This window comes from Podarcis pityusensis (genome assembly GCF_964106645.2).
Source record: "Podarcis pityusensis genome assembly, chromosome: 5".
NCBI lineage: Eukaryota > Metazoa > Chordata > Lepidosauria > Squamata > Lacertidae > Podarcis > Podarcis pityusensis.
In genome coordinates, this window is record NC_138032.1 from 7,508,840 (window position 1) to 7,528,547 (window position 19,708).

A 19,708-nucleotide genomic window follows, 5' to 3' on the forward strand; every position below is an offset into this window, starting at 1 on the left:
AGAAAACATTCTGAAGTGCTACCTGATTATGGATTCATTTGTGCTGTAAGTCATGGCTAGCTGGCTACTCCTTTCATTGAAAGGATACCAGAATACCCAACACCCCAAAATGAACCAGTGACAGAGAAGAGAACTTTTTAAGTGGTGTCTCCACAATCTCTGGCGTGCTCAAAAGTATGAAGACAATTGGCATAGTGAAAAGGAAAACATGCAGAGAATATTCTACTCAGCTGACCTGGGATGAGTAGAATAAGGGTTTAACTGTTAGCACCACCAGCTCATCCTTGCAAGCCAAAGTCTCCTCTCACGGACTCGATCAGAGGAGATCTGATTAGGAACTATAGAAATAAATGGCACAAGCATGCACAGAGTGCATCTGCCTCACCAATGAGGAGCTTCCTTTTGCATGCAAGAGGTGATTCCGCAGGTATTCTTTGTCTAAATAGTACATCGTATAATCACCACTGTAGAAGACCAAAGGCCATTCTAGTCCAACTTCTCACAATAGCCAAACAAACTAAAATGTTTTTAAAGCATTGAGGGGGAAAAAGGAATGCAAAATCTCCATACTTCTCTGAAACCCAGACACACACAAAAGCCCTACAATTCCAACAAAACAAATGTGGGAACCATTTCTTCTCCCGATCCTCCTCCCCAGTTCACAAAAACAAACTGCAAAATAAAGCAAAATTAAAAAGGATAGCATAGAAAGATGCACACTCTCTCCACCATTTCTCCCTTTTAAGGTGCATTAATAATACCGTATTTTTTGCTCTAAAAGACTCACTTTTTCCCTCCTAAAAAGTAAGGGGAAATGTGTGCGCATCTTATGGAGTGAATGCAGGCTGCGCAGCTATCCCAGAAGCCAGAACAGCAAGAGGGGTTGCTGCTTTCACTGCGCAGTGATCCCTCTTGCTGTTCTGGCTTCTGAGATTCAGAATATTTTTTTTCTTGTTTTCCTCCTCCAAAAGCTAGGTGCGTCTTGTGGTCTGGTGCGTCTTATAGAGCGAAAAATACGGTAATTAAAAACACGCTGCTCAAACTAGCAACCACACCCTCCTTCTGGCTAGCTACAAAGAAGGTGCTTTGAGTTTTAGGCGTGGCTCTAGGAAACAGCTCTGAGCATGTTTGGACTCCAAATCAGCCCCACAAGGCCATACCATGGATGCTGGTGAGCCTCCTAACGACAGATGGGAGTAGAAGCCTTCATAGCGGGGCTGCCTTGAAGTGCAGTCCAATCTGCCACATGGCTTTTTGGCTGAGTGCTGCAAAGGCCTGATTTTCCATAGGATGGTAGATTGATACGAATGTTTGCAGAGGGTCCCTGACTTCAAGCAAAAGTGGGACGGGGTATGTGGCTTTGATATTTGGGGGGCAATTTCTTTTCTTTCTTTTTTGCTTGACATTATTGTTGGGAGGGCTGTGTCCCATTAGCCCTAGGGCACCAGCTTCCGCTGCATTCAGACACACCTGCAGACATGAGGCCTAGATACATGGTTGCTGTTTTTTAAAAAGAAAGAAAGAAAATCAGAAAGTTGGTTTCTGTGTTCCCTCCCCACCCCCCTACCCCCACCTAGACCATACCTATGCGGCTGTCATCTCGGACCAAATCCTCAGAACTTAGGTAGGCGCGGTCATTGTAATTCCTATGTAAGTCATCTTCCTTATCCTGAAAGTACTCAAAGTTGTCAAACAGCGGCTCAGGTCTCTTCTCTGGGATGCTGGGAGCAGCTGCATGATGGATGACAGGAAGCAAAGGTTTTTTTTGGCATCACAGAAAGTAGACGAATACAGAAACACACTTTGATTCATCTTGCAATGCCCCCTTCCTCTTTCTTGCTCCTGGTCAGGGCCAGCTCTGAGTTCGAGATAGCCGTAGGAAAAGTAGCCTTTGGTGGGTCCTCTCCTCCCTGAGAAACTTACCTGCTAGCATCCAGCAGCATCTGAAAACAGCACCAGACAAATGGGTCTAAGTCCCATTTTATTTTATTACAGTGCCCCAGTGCCAGAGGCATTGTGGGAAACTCCACCTTCGCCATCTTTAAATGTCGTTTCCCCTCTACTTTATCTCCATGTAGGAAAGTGCCCCAATTTCAGGGCTAGATGAAGACATTTTGGCCTCTGAGGTAAACAAAGCGATAAGCCAAAATGGCGCTTTCCATATGCTGAAGCACCGCAATAATAAGAACAGATGATAAAGCTGGCCATTCGCCACTAGCTGTGGAGCCCAAAATCTGTCACCTGAGGCAAGTTTTATTCCATTTCTCTTCATTTATTGCTAAAACACACGGGCCACTTTTCAACACAGGCGCGTTTCCCAAAGCATCAAGTGTAATAATAAAAACACTCCACTGTTAAATCCAACATGAAAATTAAAACAGCATGAAATACTAAGATAAGTAAGGGCAGAAGTAAAGTTGTAGACAAAAACCAGCTGCCACAAAATAAGTAAACCAACCAGATATGACTATTCAATTAAAAGCTTGGGCATATAAAACAGGTTTTTCCCTGGATGTCTAAAACTTTAAAAAGAAGAATAGGGTGAGACAGATCTCTCGGTGTTGGCCAAAATGTGTTGGGCCTTCAGATCTTGTTGGACTCAACCTCCCATCAGCCCCAAGCCAGCATGCCCAATGGTCAGGGATTATGGGAGTTGTAGTCCAACAGTGTCTGAAGGGCCCTATGGAAGCTACCCTAGTTTAGGGATTTGCATTAACGCAGTGTCACACACACACACCAACCAAAATAAGGTTTTCTCAGTCTGGCGGCATTTCTTTATATATATAATGCTTTCCTATACAAATTATAACAACGGCCTGAAAGGGGGTGGGGGGTAATGGCAGGATTTGACACCCCCCAGTGATAACATCCCTTTCCATGTTCCGTAAGACATCACCACCCATTTCAGTCCAGGGAACAAGAGGGCAGACATGAACAAACAAACGTGGCAGTCCCACCATGTCATGTTTTGCCTTGGATATAGAACTGAAAATTGGAGCTTACTTCTTGAATGTCCCTGGCAAAATACCCAGGAACTGGATCTCCCAACTTTGCTCGTATTCATGGAATTTTGCTAATTCTGAGCACAGCAAGGCTGGTGTGGGAGCTAAGATGCTCTGCGACAGAAACGCAAAGATTTATGGCATCCACATGCGATTATGAATGCTGCCCAAATGTGCTTTTTATTTACTCAAATGTGCATCTGGGTGGTCATTTCATAAACTGTTTGCTGAGGCATGTCCCCAGACCACAGTGATCATTCGGCCACCAGGACAGCAAGAACTCCTTGTGCAATTAACCATCTGGGGACAAAGCTTCACTTTCGCTTGGGAGTCTCCTCGCGTGCAAACAAGTGAAATATTCACCTTGTGATAAAATCAACTTGTAGCAACTTTGCTGTGTCAAAAAGGTAATGGGGCCGTTCCATTACCTGTGCTGCCCATCCTCATATCACAGGCTTCGCCTCAAATTGCTTCCTCCTCCGACACTTAGAAGCAGGGCTTTTTCCGTGGTGGCACCTTGCTTGTTGAAACGCCCTTCCAAGGGAAGCCTGCCCAACTTGTTTATTCTGTTGGAGGCTTGGAAGTGGCAGGAAAGGTGCAAAATCATTTAATAATGCTAGACCTTGAAGTGTATCTAACTGAGCTATGCCACATGGGAGTCAAAAGGTTTTACTAAAAACTCCTGTTCACTTTGCTTGCCAATTCTGTGCCACCAGGTTGCGGTTCGGGCAGTGGCGGCAATGTCTCTCCCTGTTGCTACTTGAAGCCATCCTTTCCTTTTTAGCTACTCCCTCGTGAGGCCAGGAAACATTGCCTTCCCTCTGCTTTGGCACTGCGGCTTTACTACACTGCCAAATCTGATTGATTACGTTGTATTTTTGGGAAGCCAAATCAGAGCGAGGGTAATGTTTTGTGCCATCGCTCTGAGCTGTCTTTGCAACATTACCATGTAGCCATCTGATCAGCTACATGGTGTTGTCATGAAGACAGAGCACAGTATGGTATCATGCCATGTTGCTACAGTGGGAGAATAGTTCTAAAAAGCAGAGAGAAGCATTACAACTAGTGTCTGATGAGCAAACATTTATTCCCCCCCCCCCTTTTTTATAATCCCCTCCAATATCACCTGAATACTTCGTTGATTTTAAATTCTGAGCAGCCTTGAGGCCTCTTTTAGTCAAACTGGTGGAATATAGTTATGATGAACAGAGACATTTTTGCAGAAAACCAGGATCTGGCATGAAAATCCCTTGTGTATAAGTAAATGCATGAGACCTACACGGCTTTAGCTGTCCCACAGGTGGCAAAGCTCCATGTCGCAGGGGGTTGGACTTGATGATCCCCAGGGATCCCTTCCAAATCTGCAATTCTGTGTACCCATTGCTCATGCATGGCAAACTCTAACTGGGATTCATGTGATGCCCTACTGCAATATAGATGCGGTGATACCTTGGTTTACAAACTTAATCCGTTCTGGAAGTCTGTTCTTAAACCGAAACCATTCATAAACCGAGGCGCACTTTCCCTAATGAGGCCTCCCGCCGCTGGTGCCCTTCAACTGTTTGGCTTCCGTTCGTAGACCAAGGTAAAGTTCTCAAACTAGACACTATTTCCAGTTTTGCAGAGTTTGTAAACCGAATCGTTCTTAAACCCGGACTGTTCTTAAACCAAGGTACCACTGTGTAGATATAAACAGTGGACGCTCGGGTCGCAAACGGGATCTGTGTGGGATGCACATTCACAACCCGCAACATCCGCAACCCACAGCAGCTCGTCTGCAAATGCACAAAGAGCGATTTAGCGCTTCTGCACATGCGCGACTGCCAAAACCTGGAAGTAACCCGTTCCGGTACTTCTGGGTTTCGGTGGTCCGCAACCCCAAAAAATGCAACCTGAAACGTCTGTCACCCGAGGTATGACTGTACCTAGTAGAGAAAATTTCACCTTAGGGAAGATGCACAGTGGAATTTTGTCTGAGTCCAGAGTTCATCTCTTTGTTCCCTCTGAGAATTTATGCTTCCTTTACGTTGCTGCAGAGTTTCTAATACTGACTGACAGATCCAGAAAAGGCCCTTGACTCAGAGGGGGTCCCAGTTTCCCATATGACCTGTGGTCCTTGCAAGCACTGGTCCCCTGCTCCCTTCTTCCATTTACACCCTGATCTGCACAACAGCTGATCTAAAAACCCTTTTGATTTCAAGCCAGAGAAAGTCCCATAGAAATCAACGGAGAGCCCTTGGCATGACGCCAGAGGGTTATCCGCCACCCTTAGCAGGTTGTGATAATCAGCCAGCCCAGTTGGAAACGGCTTCTTGGCAAGGAGAGCTTGTCTGTGTGCTACTTGGGAAAGAATCGGCACAAAAGCTGTTATTATGTAATCCTTGTTGGGACAAAGTTAATTGTGTTTGTGCAAATCACTTAGGAACGGAGCAACAACAGGACGACTTCCATCAGAGCGGGAAGCGGACGAGGTGACACAATTCTCTCCAGGCTCTCTGCTGCTTCGGGAGCGGCCAGCTCCCCATGCAAACTGACCGTGAATCTCAAAATCCTGTGCAAGATATTAGTGGGGCTTGGGATACTGCCTTGTGCAAGGCCCCCTTATCCTGCCTCTTCTGAGGTGGCAAAACACACAGAGAGACCTGGCTCTGAATAGCAGCCAATATTTCCAACCCGTTCAGACTAACTTGCACATGAGAACGTTTCCCAAATCCATCTACCTGAACTTTCTGCCAGTTTCTCCAATTTTCTGCTTTGTACCTGAGATAGGAGGAGCTTGCCTGCCACTAGCTGGTCCGGAACTTGCACCCAGGATGGGGGGAAAAGGGTTATAGCAAAAGCAAGACCCAGTGAGCTTCTAGATGGGCAATGAGGTCCTCTTCCAAGAGTCTTCTGCTGGTTCCCTCACTGCGAGAAGTGAAGTTACAGGGAACCAGGCAGAGGGCCTTCTCAGTAGTGGCGCTTGTCCTGTGGAACGACCTCCCATCAGATGTCAAAGAGAAAAACAACTATCTGACTTTTAGAAGACATCTGAAGGCAGCCCTGTTTAGGGAAGTTTGTAATGTTTGATATTTTATCGTGTTTTTACTATTCTCCTGGGAGTCGCCCAGAGTGGCTAGGGAAAGCCAGCCAGGTGGATGGGGTATAAATAATAAAATAAAATAAATTATTATTATTATTATTATTATTATTATTATTATTATTATTTGTGGGGATCAGTGCTCCTCGTGCCTGTAAGGTTTTTCTTGCACAGTCCCTGTGACATTATTGTCATCAGAAATTCCAGGTCGCATTTTACCCTCCATTTAATCCAGAGTTACTGTTTCCAAGGAAAAAAAGTTTTTAAAAAACCAACAACCTGTTTGCAATATCTCGGTGGCCTATTTGCAACATTGAAGCCCCCACCCGGCTGAACCCTTCATACTCCTGTGAAACGTACAACCCTCTTGTGTTCCCAAGCAGTCTCCCGTCCCAGAGCAAACTCTGCTGAGCTGGCTGGGGCAGGTGTGTTGTTCAGGGTGCTATGATCACAGACAAGCTCCCTTCTTCTCAGATGCCCAGAGAGACCCAAACAAACTGGGAAATAGACTATACAGGGGAAGCAGGCCCCGGCTCAATGCACAAAATCAACACACTGAATAAACCAGGGAGCATCCGTTCCTTCGGATATCCTCCCCTTCCACCTCCAGTCTGAGAGATTTGATACACAAGCCTCTCCGTGAAAACAGTAGCTTTTCAAATGGAAGTCGCCTGCATCAACAGGCTTGAGGGTGCGTCCTCAAATAGCTGCCAAGGAAGTCTGGAAAGGATGCATCTTGCACAAGCTGTTACAGCGAAGCATTTCATACACAAACTCTGCGCCATGAGTGCCCTTTCTCTTCTGCTCTCTACCAAAAACGGAGGAAGCTTCTAGTACTCATGAATCACTTTTAGGCTGATTTGAATATAATTAGCATAACCTAAAGAAATTTGGGGACTGCCTTTATTTACTTGTTTCATGTTTCGATCAAGTCAGGGTGGCAAACATGCCCCTGCCCCTCTCCAATTTTATGAGAAAAGTTAGGTTGAGAGATAGTGGCTGGTCATCAAGTGAGCTTTGTGGACAAGGTGGGTCTCCCCAGTCAAGGTGCAGTGCTCAATTCACTACCCTCCTCTGACCAACGAAACTGGCTGGCTGGACAGGAAAATTGGCCCCTGAGTGCCAGGGGGCTCCGTGAGACAAATGGTTTAGAAATTGAGGCGAATTCACACCCCACTTCATGAGGGCCCCCCAATATTCATCTGCCGTGGGAGAAGGCCAGATTGGCTAGTGTCAGGGAGGCCCACAACCCACAAGGACAACCAACTTTACCTTCTGCCCCACGGAAAACATAGGACCCACCACCGTCACCATCAACCCTTACCCTTCGGACAGGTTTTGCAGCAGTGTCCTGGCAGCAGGATGGCATCACTGCAAGGAGGGGTGGGACAGTCATGCTTAATGTTCTTACAGCTGACTTTGCCTGTCGGCTTCCCACGACGATTCCTCTGCTGTGGAGGGAAAGAGAAAATATTGATGATGGAGGACATGCGTCTGAGGCATTTGCTATGCATTGCGAGCTGTGCTTCCACATCTGTGCTGGACCTCGCAGAATATGCACCTCGTATCTCATTATCGGTTCCAGAGAAGCCTCACTTAACTCTTAAAAAAAAAGTTTATGATGCAGAGATAAGTTCCGAAAGTTGCATGCTCCATCAGCAGAAGGAAACTGCTGTTATGATAGTAAAATGCTACTGTCTATGGGTGCTTTCCAATTTCACACCAGGGAACGGTACAGTGGTACCTCGGGTTACATACGCTTCAGGTTACATATGCTTCAGGTTAAAGACTCCGCTAACCCAGAAATAGTGCTTCAGGTTAATAACTTTGCTTCAGGATGAGAACAGAAATTGTGCTCCGGCGGTGCAGCAGCAGCAGGAGGCCCCATTAGCTAAAGTGGTGCTTCAGGTTAAGAACAGTTTCAGGTTAAGAACGGACCTCCGGAACAAATTAAGTACTTAACCCAAGGTACCACTGTAGTAGTTTACACCTGTAAAAACATCACGGTAATGCAATTATTTACTGTTATCCGCTAACATTGCCAAACTAGTGGTTCAGAGGAGGAAGGCTGAAAGAGAGATGAGCCTCAACGAGAGCTGAAAAAAAATTCACAAAACATTAAAATGTGCCAAAATATCCTACAATGATCCTCAGCGTTTGAAAGTAGAATTCAAAACACGGAATCTTAATGGGAAATTTTATTTTGAAATTTGCACGCATTACCTGGCTTGCTGATTTTCCTCAATTATTTTTATCTTGACAGTTGTCAAATATGAAATATCAAATACTGGGAAGATTGTATGTTGCTGCATCTCATCTATCGAATATGCTTACATATTCAATTCGTTTTTCATTTTGACAACTAAATACTGCCAAAACCATCAAATGTCAAGCAGTCAAAAGTTATCCTTGCCAACCATTCAATAGTGTCAAACGCCAACTGTAATGTCAACTATCAAATTCTAGATCGCATTGCGTGCCAGCTACCGTAGATGGTGATTTATCCATAACTGGATGCCACATATTGATCTCAAATATTCACTGCGTAATCAGTAAATAATCCAAGAATACCATGCGATTTCTTAATATCAACATTTGACAAGGAGAAATGTGAGAGGAATTACTGGGAGTAAAATCATTTCACCTCCACTCCTGACTCTCCCAACCCCAGGAGGAAGCAGTTCTGACAAGGGCATCCGCAGAATTTTTTCCAAGCAGAGCGGGGGAGCAGGCTAATTAATCTCATGCACCAAAGTGAGAAGATTAGGGCCTGTACTTTCTGACTCACATCTCAGGCTCTGCTAGAAACTTTCTTTTCTTTTCTTTTAAAGCAAGCTGGTAATCTGAGTGTAGAAGGGACGCGGGTGGCGCTGTGGGTTAAACCACAGAGCCTAGGACTTGCCGATCAGAGGGTCGGTGGTTCGAATCCCCGGGACGGGGTGAGCTCCTGTTGCTCAGTCCCTGCGCCTGCCAACCTAGCAGTTCGAAAGCACGTCAAAGTGCAAGTAGATAAATAGGTACCGCTCCGGTGGGAAGGTAAATGGCGTTTCCGTGCGCTGCTCTGGTTCACCAGAAGCAGCTTAGTCATGCGGGCCACATGACCCGGAAGCTGTACGCCGGCTCCCTCGGCCAATAAAGCGAGATGAGCGCCGCAACCCCAGAGTCGGTCACAACTGGACCTAATGGTCAGGGGTCCCTTTACCTTTTAATCTGAGTGTTATGGTTCATCCAGGGGCAAGGAACTGGATGAGCTAGTGGATGTCCATGGCTTTGATACAACATCAGTGTGCAAAGAGTTGTATGATGGAAGTGAGATATCTCCTTCCAGTGTATGTGTGTGTGTGTGTGTGTGTTCATTTGTGTGGTTGATTCCTCTAGGACTCTAACCCTCGAGGCGAGTTTCATTGCAGGTATATCCTGCAACATGTTCTTGACACAATAACAGCACATCAGTGGTGCCTTTGTTCTGCTTTAGGTTGCTCTCTCCATGCTTCCCCATGGCTACTGCATTTTTGCTGTCTGGAGGGGTTGTTGCGCAACAAAAGCAGGACAAAAACAAACCAGGACATTCGTGGCTATAAAAAACCATGGAATTATGAAAGAGGGATTGCGTGTGACCAGCTTGAGAGCACAATCAGTGCAAATAGTTATAAATGTGCCACAAAAAAATGGTGCATGGAGGGGCCATTAGAGGTTCATGACCTTCCCCCATCATGAATCAATATAAGAAATTCAGTGCAAATTCTGCATTCACAGAATCATGGGACTGTAGAGTCATCCAGCCCAGCCCCCTTCAATGCAGGAATCACAGCTAAAGCATCCCTGACAGGTGGCCATCCAACCTGTTTTAATACCGCCAATGTGGGCAAGCCCACCACCTTCCAAGGGAGTCCATTCTACTGTTGAACAGCTCTTACCACCAGAAGGTTCTTCCTAACGTTTTGTGGGAATCCCCTTCCTTGTCATTTGAATCCACTGGTTTGGGTTCTACCCTCTGAAGCAGCAGAAAACAAGCTTGCTCCCTCTTCCATCTGACAGCCCTTCAGATATTTGAAGATGGCTATTGTATCAATGCTCAGTTTTCTCTTCTCTGGGCTACCAAAGCCAAACAGTACAGTGGTACCTCGGGTTATGTACTTAATTCATTCCAGAGGTCCGTTCTTAACCTGAAACTGTTCTTAACCTGAAGCACCACTTTAGCTAATGGGGCCTCCTGCTGCTGCCGCACCGCCGGAGCACGATTTCTGTTCTCATCCTGAAGCAAAGTTCTTAACCCGAGGTACTATTTCTGGGTTAGCGGAGTCTGTAACCTGAAGCGTATGTAACCTGAAGCATATGTAACCCGAGGTACCACTGTACTATCTAGGGCAGACCACAGGGCAAAGCCAGTCTGTCTGCTTGCCTCTCCAACTGCACCAGAGATGAATCCTGTGCCCCAGCACTGCCCTCTCCCTGCAGTGGGGACAAACAGCGACGGCAGATTTACTTCAGGAAATTGTCTTGGAGCGTATCGTGCAGCAAAGGACGTGCCAGAGCATTTTGAGCTATTGCAGAAGGGAAATAATGTGACCGTGTCCAAAAGTACAGGCACTTCCTCAATAAAGGGCACCTGCAAGTGCGGTGTTTATGAGATCTGCTTTCCCAGCCTCCCTGTTATTTATGAATTTGTTTGCACCCCCACTTTTTAAAAAAAGGGGGGGGAAGCACGAGGCAACTTATGCAAAATATCATCAAAGAGCAACACTATAATTTAATACAATCTGAAAAGAAAACAATCAACAAATAGACCAATAGATAAACAAGCTGAAGTGTGTGTGTGTGTGTGTGTGTGTGTGTGTGTGTGTGTGTGACTATCTGCATTTTGCAGGACACTATAATTTCCTGTTTTGCAGCTGATGGGGGATTAGGTGAGGGCCTTGTCCAAAAAAGACATGCAAATGACAGAATTGCAAGCCAGAACTCCACTCTGAAATCCCAGCTCTCTGATCACTGGAGTTAGCATTAATTAGCATCATTATTGTTATTAATAACCTGTCCTTCGCCAGAAGGTGTGACTTTATGGCACGTCACAGCAGTGTAAAACACAACATTAAAAACTGTTTAGAATCAATAGAAGAGGCCTGAGGCAAGGCTCCTACATGTACCTTGAAGCGATTAAGAGATTTGTGTGCGTGTGACAGAAAGAAAAAGAAAGCAGTTTTCTACATTACACTAAAAATGAGTGACTAAATGCACTTTTGAGCCTCTCTTGGGGAGTAATGAAGGTGGGAGGTCTGGGATGAGCTCTTCCCGGCCTTCCCCCCCCCCCCCGCCCCAAACAGGGTAAACGCAGCTGTGTGTATGCAGAGAGGGGAGATGGTTTGTTTCAAATGTATCTACCTTTAATTTCTTTCTTTTTTTGGAAATAACCCCACAGGAGATAATCTGGTCATGGCTCTCTTGTGGTCTCACCTAGTTTGGAACTCACTCAGTATTTGTGTGCCTGAGTAGATGCTGTCATACAGAAGAGAACAGAGTTTCCTGAACTTCCAGTTCCTAAAGCAGACCTTAGGTATTTATTTTTAAGGTGTTTTAAAGTGTGAACCGGAAGCACAGATTGTCACCCTATGAAGAGGGGGTGGGGAAGAGGCTTACTCGGCCAAAAGCATGGAAAAGCTGCTTGCTCTCAAAGGAGACCACCTTCTGCTTTTCTGTGTTCTTTGATTGGAAAGAGGCAAACTCAATGCAGGGTATCATGCAATGGCTTTAAGTTGGCTGCTTCCGGGACATGACTCTCCTTCGAGGGTAGGTAGTGGCGGCGGCGGCTGGTTCTCACTGGAAGGCAAGGAGGCCAGCAGCAGGTAATAATAAAGTGGTACCTCGGGTGACAAGCACCTCGGGTGACAAACACTTTGGGTTACAGACTCCACTAACCTGGAAGTAGTACCTCGGGTTAAGAACTTTACCTCAGGATGAGAATAGAAATTGTGCAGCGGCAGTGGGAGACCCCATTAGCTAAAGTAGTACCTCAGGTTAAGAATGGTTTCAGGTTAAGCACAGACCTCCGGAACGAATTAAGTTCATAACCAGAGCTACCACTGTACCAAGTTTCCTCCCTGCTAAAAGGGCAACAAATATAATGCTTTTTGATATCTGACGAAGGAAAGAAAGAAATACAATAACTTGGAACTGTGTGTGTAAAAATTGTAGAAATAATAATACAATGAGTCTAATCGAAAGCCAAATGTGTTTGTCTTGTTTTGTTTTGTTTTCCCTTTTTTGGTGGGGGAGGTGAGTTTGTGCTGAAACCAGCCTACAGCACCAAGGGGAAAGTCCCAATTGTAGCTCCGCCCATCTCTGGCCCCTGGCCCCGCCCACTGGTACCCTGTGGCCCCCCGAAAGTTTGCTCAGAAGGGAATGTGGCCCCCGCAGTGGAGAAGGTTCCCCAGTCCTTCTTGGGGGTTCTGCAGCAACCCCCTCCCACATCTGGAAAAAAGAGAGAGAAAAAAGAATTGGAAATAACCACTTACTGGCTCGCAAGAGCAGACCACGCAGTGCATGATGCCAAAAGGCTCGCCCAAGTCTGGATGCCAAGTGTCCTCCAGGGCATAGGATCTGCCACCGAAAGAGCAGCCTAAAAGAAATTGGGGGGGGGGGGAGAGATGAAGAGTCTTGAGTGCTCCTGAAAGCCTCTATGAAGGTTGCCTCTATTAAAAACACCTATTTATTGATTTTGCACCCCCAAAAAAACAGATTTTGGTATAGACCATAAATTACTTTATCCATTGTCTTACCATACCCCATTTCCATGGTTTCCATATTTACCCTTAAAGGATGCATATTTCATGTATAATATTCAATACATCCATTCTAACCTATTTATCTTAATAAATAATGCTGGTGCTCCTATTTCAAATTCTGTTGTCTCTCATCTTTGCTGTTAATCTTGCCAGTTCCACATAATTCCATCGTTTTCAAAAGCCTTATCCCAGAGTCAGGACACTGGGCCACTCAGCTGAGCACTGACTGGCAGCAGCTATCTGAATCCAGCCCCAAATCTGCTGCTTTTGATCCTTTTAACTGGAGATGCTTTTAACTGGCCCTTGCAAGCCTCCTGCCTGCACCTTCCAGCTCCGTGTGAACCCGTTTAAACTGTGATAGGAATTTTGAGGTCTTAGATATATGTTAAATGTTCATAAGTGCACCAACCAAGCACGTACATAGATCAGCACAGGAAGACCGACCTGAAAACCATCATCCAGCATCATAAATGGCTCAGGACCGCAATACCTCAAGGACCACCTCTCTCCATATGAACCAACCTGGACCCTGACATCAGCTTCTGAGGCCCTTCTTCACCTCAGGTCTGCAGGAAATGTACATGGTCTTCCAGCTGCCTGACCCCCTCCTCCAAATAAATCAGTTCACTAAAAGCACAGGCTATCTGCTGACTCACCCAGGTCCACCCAGCAACCTCCAGCACCTGCCCTTAAGGCTTCCTTAGAATCACAGAACTGTCAAATTGGAAGGGACCTCATGGGTCATCTAGTCCAACCCCCCGCAATGCAGGAATACGCAGCTGTCCCATACGAGGATTGAACTTGCAACCTTGGCGAGCACCATGCTCTAACCAACTGAGCTGTCCAGTTCAATTAGGACTCAGCAGAGTTTATAACCTTCAAACTTCTTCTCAGAGCCAAAAAAGCAGCGGTGAAGGAAAGAGCAACTGCGGGCATCCAATTCATCAGCTGGAAAAATAAAAATGTGGCTCCCTTCTATGATTATTGGCTTGAAGACTTATACAAACTCGCAACATATGAACAACTTGCATATAAACGCAGACTTGCCATGGTCAAATTCAATGATATTTGGAATCCATTCTTGCAAATACTGTAATAGGTTAAGATCTGGTGAAGTACAATAACAACCTTGTAAAATATAGTTTTGGGGGTTCCCCCCCTCTTTATTTTCTCTTCTACACGGGTTCTGTTCCTCCTATTTTCTTTTTCTCTCTTTTATCTACATCTCAAAATGTTTAGTGCACATATAATTATGTACTTTTTGAAGTTATAGTAAAGATGTTTAAAACTAAACGAAAAAAGAGCAACTGCAGGCATGGACAGGAGTACATTTACCTATTACTGATCAGACACCCCAATTTGGAATCAGGAACCAGAGCTTCCAGTTGCAAAGGGTGTGTTTAATAATGAGCGGACTTAACAATGGATTCCTATGCATATTTAACTTAGAAGTAAGTCCACCCATTCTCAATGGGGTTCACCACTTCCAGGGACAGGATTTCAGCCCTAGGCCCAAGCATCACCCCTTTTCCAAAAATTCTCTATTTCACATCTCAAGCACGCAGTTCCCAATCCACCCTCATCCACCCTCGTGCCTCTTAATTCCTTCCTCCATGTGCCCTAACCCACCATCTTCAGCCTATGTAGACCTGCCGCACGGGCATTCTTAAGCAGTGGGTTGACAAAGCAGATGACACAGAGATTCCTCCAAGTAGTTCTTTACTTACATAACAGGCATGGACAGTGCTTTTTTCGGGGGGGGGGGTTCAGGGGTACACATACCCCTAAACATTTTGTGAATCTAAGTTTGGCCTCATTGAGGGGCAGTATTTCAATATGAGTAGGAAAATGAGAATACCCCTAAACATTTTTTTTAGGAAAAAAAACACTGGGCATAGAAAAGGGAGGCGGGGGGCAGCTTCCCCCCAGATCAAGTAGAACAATAGAAATACTTAACTGACCAATCACGTCAGTCCTGCCACCCCAAAAAAGTCCTCCCCCCCAGCAAAAATTCTGGCAACACCTAATAATTTATATACCTGCTATGTAAATGTTGAGTGGACCTAAATAGTACCATTAAAGACAGTGTGGTATAGTGGTTAAAGTGCTGCGCTCACACCTGGGGGGGGGGCCTAGGGTTCAAATCCCCACTTGGTCACGGCGCTCACTGGGTGACTTTGAACCTATTACTGCCTCTCAGCCTCTCCTACCTCACAGGCTTGTTGTGAGGATGAACAATTATAATATTAAGAAACAACGAGGCAGGTCCCTGCCTCAGGGAACATACAAATCTAAATAAACAAGATAAATAAATAAATTTCCAAGGCAGGAGAGGAATGGAATGAGAAGAGGTACATAAGGGGATTAATTTGGATTTTGATATATTTCATGTCAATGTGGGTTTTTTTCAGTTGGTACTTTTAATGAATGATTTTAATGGACAGGATTTGTTGATTAAGTGATATATATAAATCTTGCTCAATAAAATAAATATGCATTTCAGTTAGAATCCTAGAATTGTAGAGTTGGAAGGGACCCTGAGGGTCATCTAGTCCAACCCCCTGCAATGCAGGAATCTTTTTGCCAAACGTGAGGCTCGAACTGGACCTTGAGATTAAGAGTTCACACTCTACCGACTGTTACAACCGCTTAGGCTGCCTTGCAATAGCTGAGCTGGTGATCGCTCCCCAATTTCTTTCCTCCACGTTCCTTCCTCCCCTGATTAAAAATAAAATAAAATCTTTGGAGATTTAAATTTGATGGGAAGTCCACCTTCTCTGCTCGAGGAGCCCATTTTCCCAACCACTGATCCATCAGGGCTGCTGCATAATCTTAGGGACACCTAATGTGCATCGCCAGCTCTTCACCTGTTCCAGGACTGAGCCTCAAAGGTGAAAGTCTGTGACTTATGCGTAGCTCTGCCTGTTGAGCGGTGCCTCGACCCGCTTGGCATTCCTGCAACCTCACAGCACCCAGGACTGCACGTCTAGAACACTGAACGAGTGTGGGTGTCTTGTGTGGAATAGCTCTGGGCAAAGCCTTGGGAGTGGGGTCGCCTGGCAAGAAACTTTTCTTCCTACCCAAATTCGTGCCATCTGCTGCGTTTGGTGCCTCCCGTTGCACGCTGACCGCTTCCACACACACATGCACGCACACACCCGAGTCACTCTCTCACACAGCAGGCATCCCTGCACCCGCAACCATTCCCCGTCTGTCCCACTTGGAAGCGCGCTCCTCGCCCGTCGGCAACCCGCCCGCGTTCGTCCAAGCGGCCCGGGAGGCTTCCCAAACGCCCGCGTCCCCGTCCACCTCCCGCCTCGACGTCCACCTGCCGCCCGGCCAAGAGGTGCGGGCACGGGGTCTTCGAAATCCGTCCGTGGGAAGCAGCTGGGAGGCTCGCCTGCCGCTGCCCGAGCAGCTGTGCCAACCAAGCAAGGGAGACAGGGCTGGGTCAGGATGCGCCCTTCCGAGGGGTGGGGGGTGGCGTGCCCATCTCCTGCAAAGAAGCCTCCGCCACCCGCGCGTCCCAGGGAGGAGGAGGAGGAGGAGGGTCCTACCTGCCGCCCCCTTGGAGGGTAGAGGGTCCGCCGATTCGGGCTGGATGGGCAAGAGGGGCTTGGGCGGGCGCGGGGCTGAGCCGTGGCCCGGCCACACGAGGGCGAGCGGCGGCAGGAGCAGCAGCAGCAGCGCCGCGCCCAGCAGGGTCATCGCGGCGAGGCGAGCGCGGGATCCCGGAGCGAGTTACCGTCCCGTCTGGCCCCGGCGGCCTTTATAGGCGCCGGCTTGGGCCAAGCGGCGCGGAGGGGGCATCTCCTCGAGCAAACAAAGGCGGCGGCACATCGCGGCCCCGGCGGGGGGCCCGCTCAGCACCGCCGCGGGGGGTGGGGGGTGGGGAGAGGGGGGAAGGATCGGGGAGGCGGCGGCGACGGATTGGGCCCCCTCCCACCGCCTCCGCCTCTCGCCCTCCGCGCAGCCCTGGACGGGACGTCCTCTCGGCGCGGGAGGGAGGGAGGGAGGCTGCCTGGCCCGCCGCTGGCCCGGTCCCTCCCGGGCTCCGCTGCTGCGGGAGGACGAGGGCGCCGCCGCGGGACGGGCAGGGCTAGGCAGGGCGCCCGACGGCGCGGGAGGAGAAGCGCGGCGAGGAAAGGAAACGGGCGGGACGCGGAGAGGAAAAGCTCCGCCCGCGGTGCTGGGCGGAGGCGGAGGAGCCACCGCGCGGCGCCCACGGCTCTGGGTCCTCCTCGCCCTCACCTGGGCTTGCCCGCCTTCCCTGCACCCATCCACGGTGAACGGATCTCCCCCGTCAAAGTTGCTGGTGAGGGGGCTGTCCAACTACAACCTCCCTCACAAATCCTGAAAATCTTTTCCCGTGGGTCCACGAGTCACCCACCCCGACGAAGTCCTTGCCACGGGGGCTGGCATGCGCTCCCAGTGCGTCCCAGTATTCTTATAAATATAGTATATAGTATGTTGAACTCTGAATATCACCCCACTCCATAGCAAGCTCCCCTTCATTGCCACAATCTGGCCAGAAAGGCATGGAAACATGAAGGACAGCCCTGCAGGATCAGGCCCATCTCATCCAGTATCCGTGATCAGCTCCCCTCCTGCCCTTTCCACAGTTGGTGCCCCAAACAGTGGCCTCATGCCACCCACCTGCCTTCTGCTGCGTGGGCATGAGGTTATGCTACAATTCCCACAATGCTCACACTCAGACGTGAAATTGTTGAATGGTTACTTTAAATGTAAGGGTTCATCATTGTTCCACCCGATGTGTATGCCTTTAAGGGGCCAGAGCAAGGGCCAGAGCAAAATAAGGAGACCCAGCTTTACAGCTGTGAAACATAGCAGGTGCTGCTGAGTTGTATTGATTAAGCTGTGTCAGCAATTGGGTGTAGTATATAAGGAGCAGCACCTAGCTCTCCCCTTACCCTGGGGGATGGGTTGGTGGTTGGGTCTGGTTTGTTGTTGATGTATTTAGTGTATAAGGAATTTTTGCTTTTGTTATTAAAACCTTGCTTAAGTTATTTCTGAGTCCCTTTTTAATGCATGGTCTCCCCAGCAAGCTCTCTGCAGTGCTACTAAACTGCAAATAGCCAACAGAAATGTCCCTCATATCTTGCACCCTAAGACTCACACTCCCTTTCTCTCCCAGCAAATCATCCCTCAGCAGTCCTTCCCAAAGAGGTCTCCTGCTTCAGCTCCCTGAAAGCTAGGCTGGGGCCCTTGAGATGTCAATCTTGAGGTGACACTGCAGCTGGCTGCATAGAATCTATTCCTGCATCTCATTGGAAGAAACTGGATAAATTCTCCAGCAGGGGGCGAGTGGAGCTCTCCGTGACTGATCACCTGTGAGGAGAAGGTTTGGGATAGGGAAAGAGGCCAGAATCAAATGATGGAAGTCAAGCAATGGTTTGCCATAAGAGTGTCTCTGAACTGAAAATGACATGTTAAAGCTAATATGATTTGATGCTTTGGGATGCAGGGGAGAAAAGGACTCTGGCTCTGGTAGACGTCCGCGTTTTGCATGCAAAAGATCCCAGGCTGAATTCCTGACATCTGGGAACAACTTCTGTTTCTGCCCTTGAAGAATTGTGGCTAGTCAAGTCAAAGGCTGGGCAGACAAATTGCCCAAAATCTCCACAGAGCTACCCCCAGGTGGCTTTTGCAACACTGAGCTAGATGCACGAACATTAAGCAGGCCCATGGGACACATGTATTTGCATTCAATTTGCATATGTTCATTCACTGATATCACAGCCATCGCTGATTGGGTGGTGCTGTGCTTGGCTCCGCCTACTACAGCTTCCACCGGCAGGCCAGAAGCATGGGAAATGGATCAGCATTTTGGCGCAAATCCTTCCTAACACACATGTGTTTGTATACAGCTTTATTATTAATTAATTAATTGCATTTGTAATTATCCAAAGATCCCAGCAGAAAAATATTCACATTCTTTTTGCAAAGCAATTTCCCCTGATGTAATGCATTTGTATATGTTATGTTCATGAATACAGTATGTGCATTTTTTATTTGCCCGGGAATATGCACTTTTGTACATGTTGCTTGGCTGGAGCACTACCTTGCAAAATTTGGAAAAGTGCAAATTGCGTAGCGTAGCTGTGTTTCAGTTTCTGCGTTGCTTCAGAATGTGGGAGGTAGCTAGGTTGGCCTTTCTGTGTGAGCTATTTCGCCTTCCTCTCCCATTCCAACGCAACAGCCCCACTGTATCATATGCAGGTTGTACTGAGGCTTAGAAAAATCATTTTAAGGGTAGGGAGGGAGAGAGAGAGACCCACAAGGAGTGTCCCACCATCCTCTCTGTAGGAAAAAACAGGCAGCCTACAGAAGCCTCAAACCAGCAGATGCTTTGAAAGCTGCAGCCTTGGTGAGTCACGGGGGGGGGGGGGGACAAAGCCATCCTCCTCTGCTGCATATCCCTGTGGCAAGGAATCAAGCCTTTTTTCCCAACACTTCTCCCTCCCCTAGAACCAAGTAACTAGGTTGACCGGCCAGAGGCCTGCTCCCTTGAGAGATAATTTCAGTAAAACAGGGAGAGAGAGATCTAATAATTCACATTAGACATGGGAATTTTGGATTCTGTGGCAATATTTGCACATCTGAAGCCCAGTCGCAAGGTAACGGAGGGGAGGTGCGGGAGTGGAAGTGGGGAAGAGAGGGACAAGGCTGAGCTGAGGATGATGGTGCAGGAGGGAACCAGCTGTGTTTTGTCTGAAACACATGGACTTAATATTATTTTCCTCATATTCAGCATGATTGAGCTATGCCCCGGGATCGCCTGTAGGAACTTCCTGTGAAGTAACATGGTGGGCTGAGGAGGGAGGGAG

At 47.5% G+C, this 19,708-nt stretch overlaps 1 protein-coding gene across 1 annotated transcript in view; it reads right to left on the reverse strand.

Moving 5' to 3' along the window:
* Positions 1-16,722, reverse strand: part of CHRD (chordin) — a 54,746-nt gene extending 38,024 nt beyond the window's left edge. Inside the window, exons 1-4 of the mRNA XM_081007870.1 lie at positions 16,418-16,722; positions 12,591-12,694; positions 7,406-7,532; positions 1,585-1,731 (exon numbers count right to left, since the gene is read on the reverse strand). Of these exons, the coding sequence (XP_080863996.1) occupies positions 1,585-1,731; positions 7,406-7,532; positions 12,591-12,694; positions 16,418-16,568 (529 nt within the window). The 5' untranslated portion in view covers positions 16,569-16,722. The remainder of the gene's footprint in view (positions 1-1,584; positions 1,732-7,405; positions 7,533-12,590; positions 12,695-16,417) is intronic.
* Positions 16,723-19,708: the final 2,986 nt, after the last annotated feature.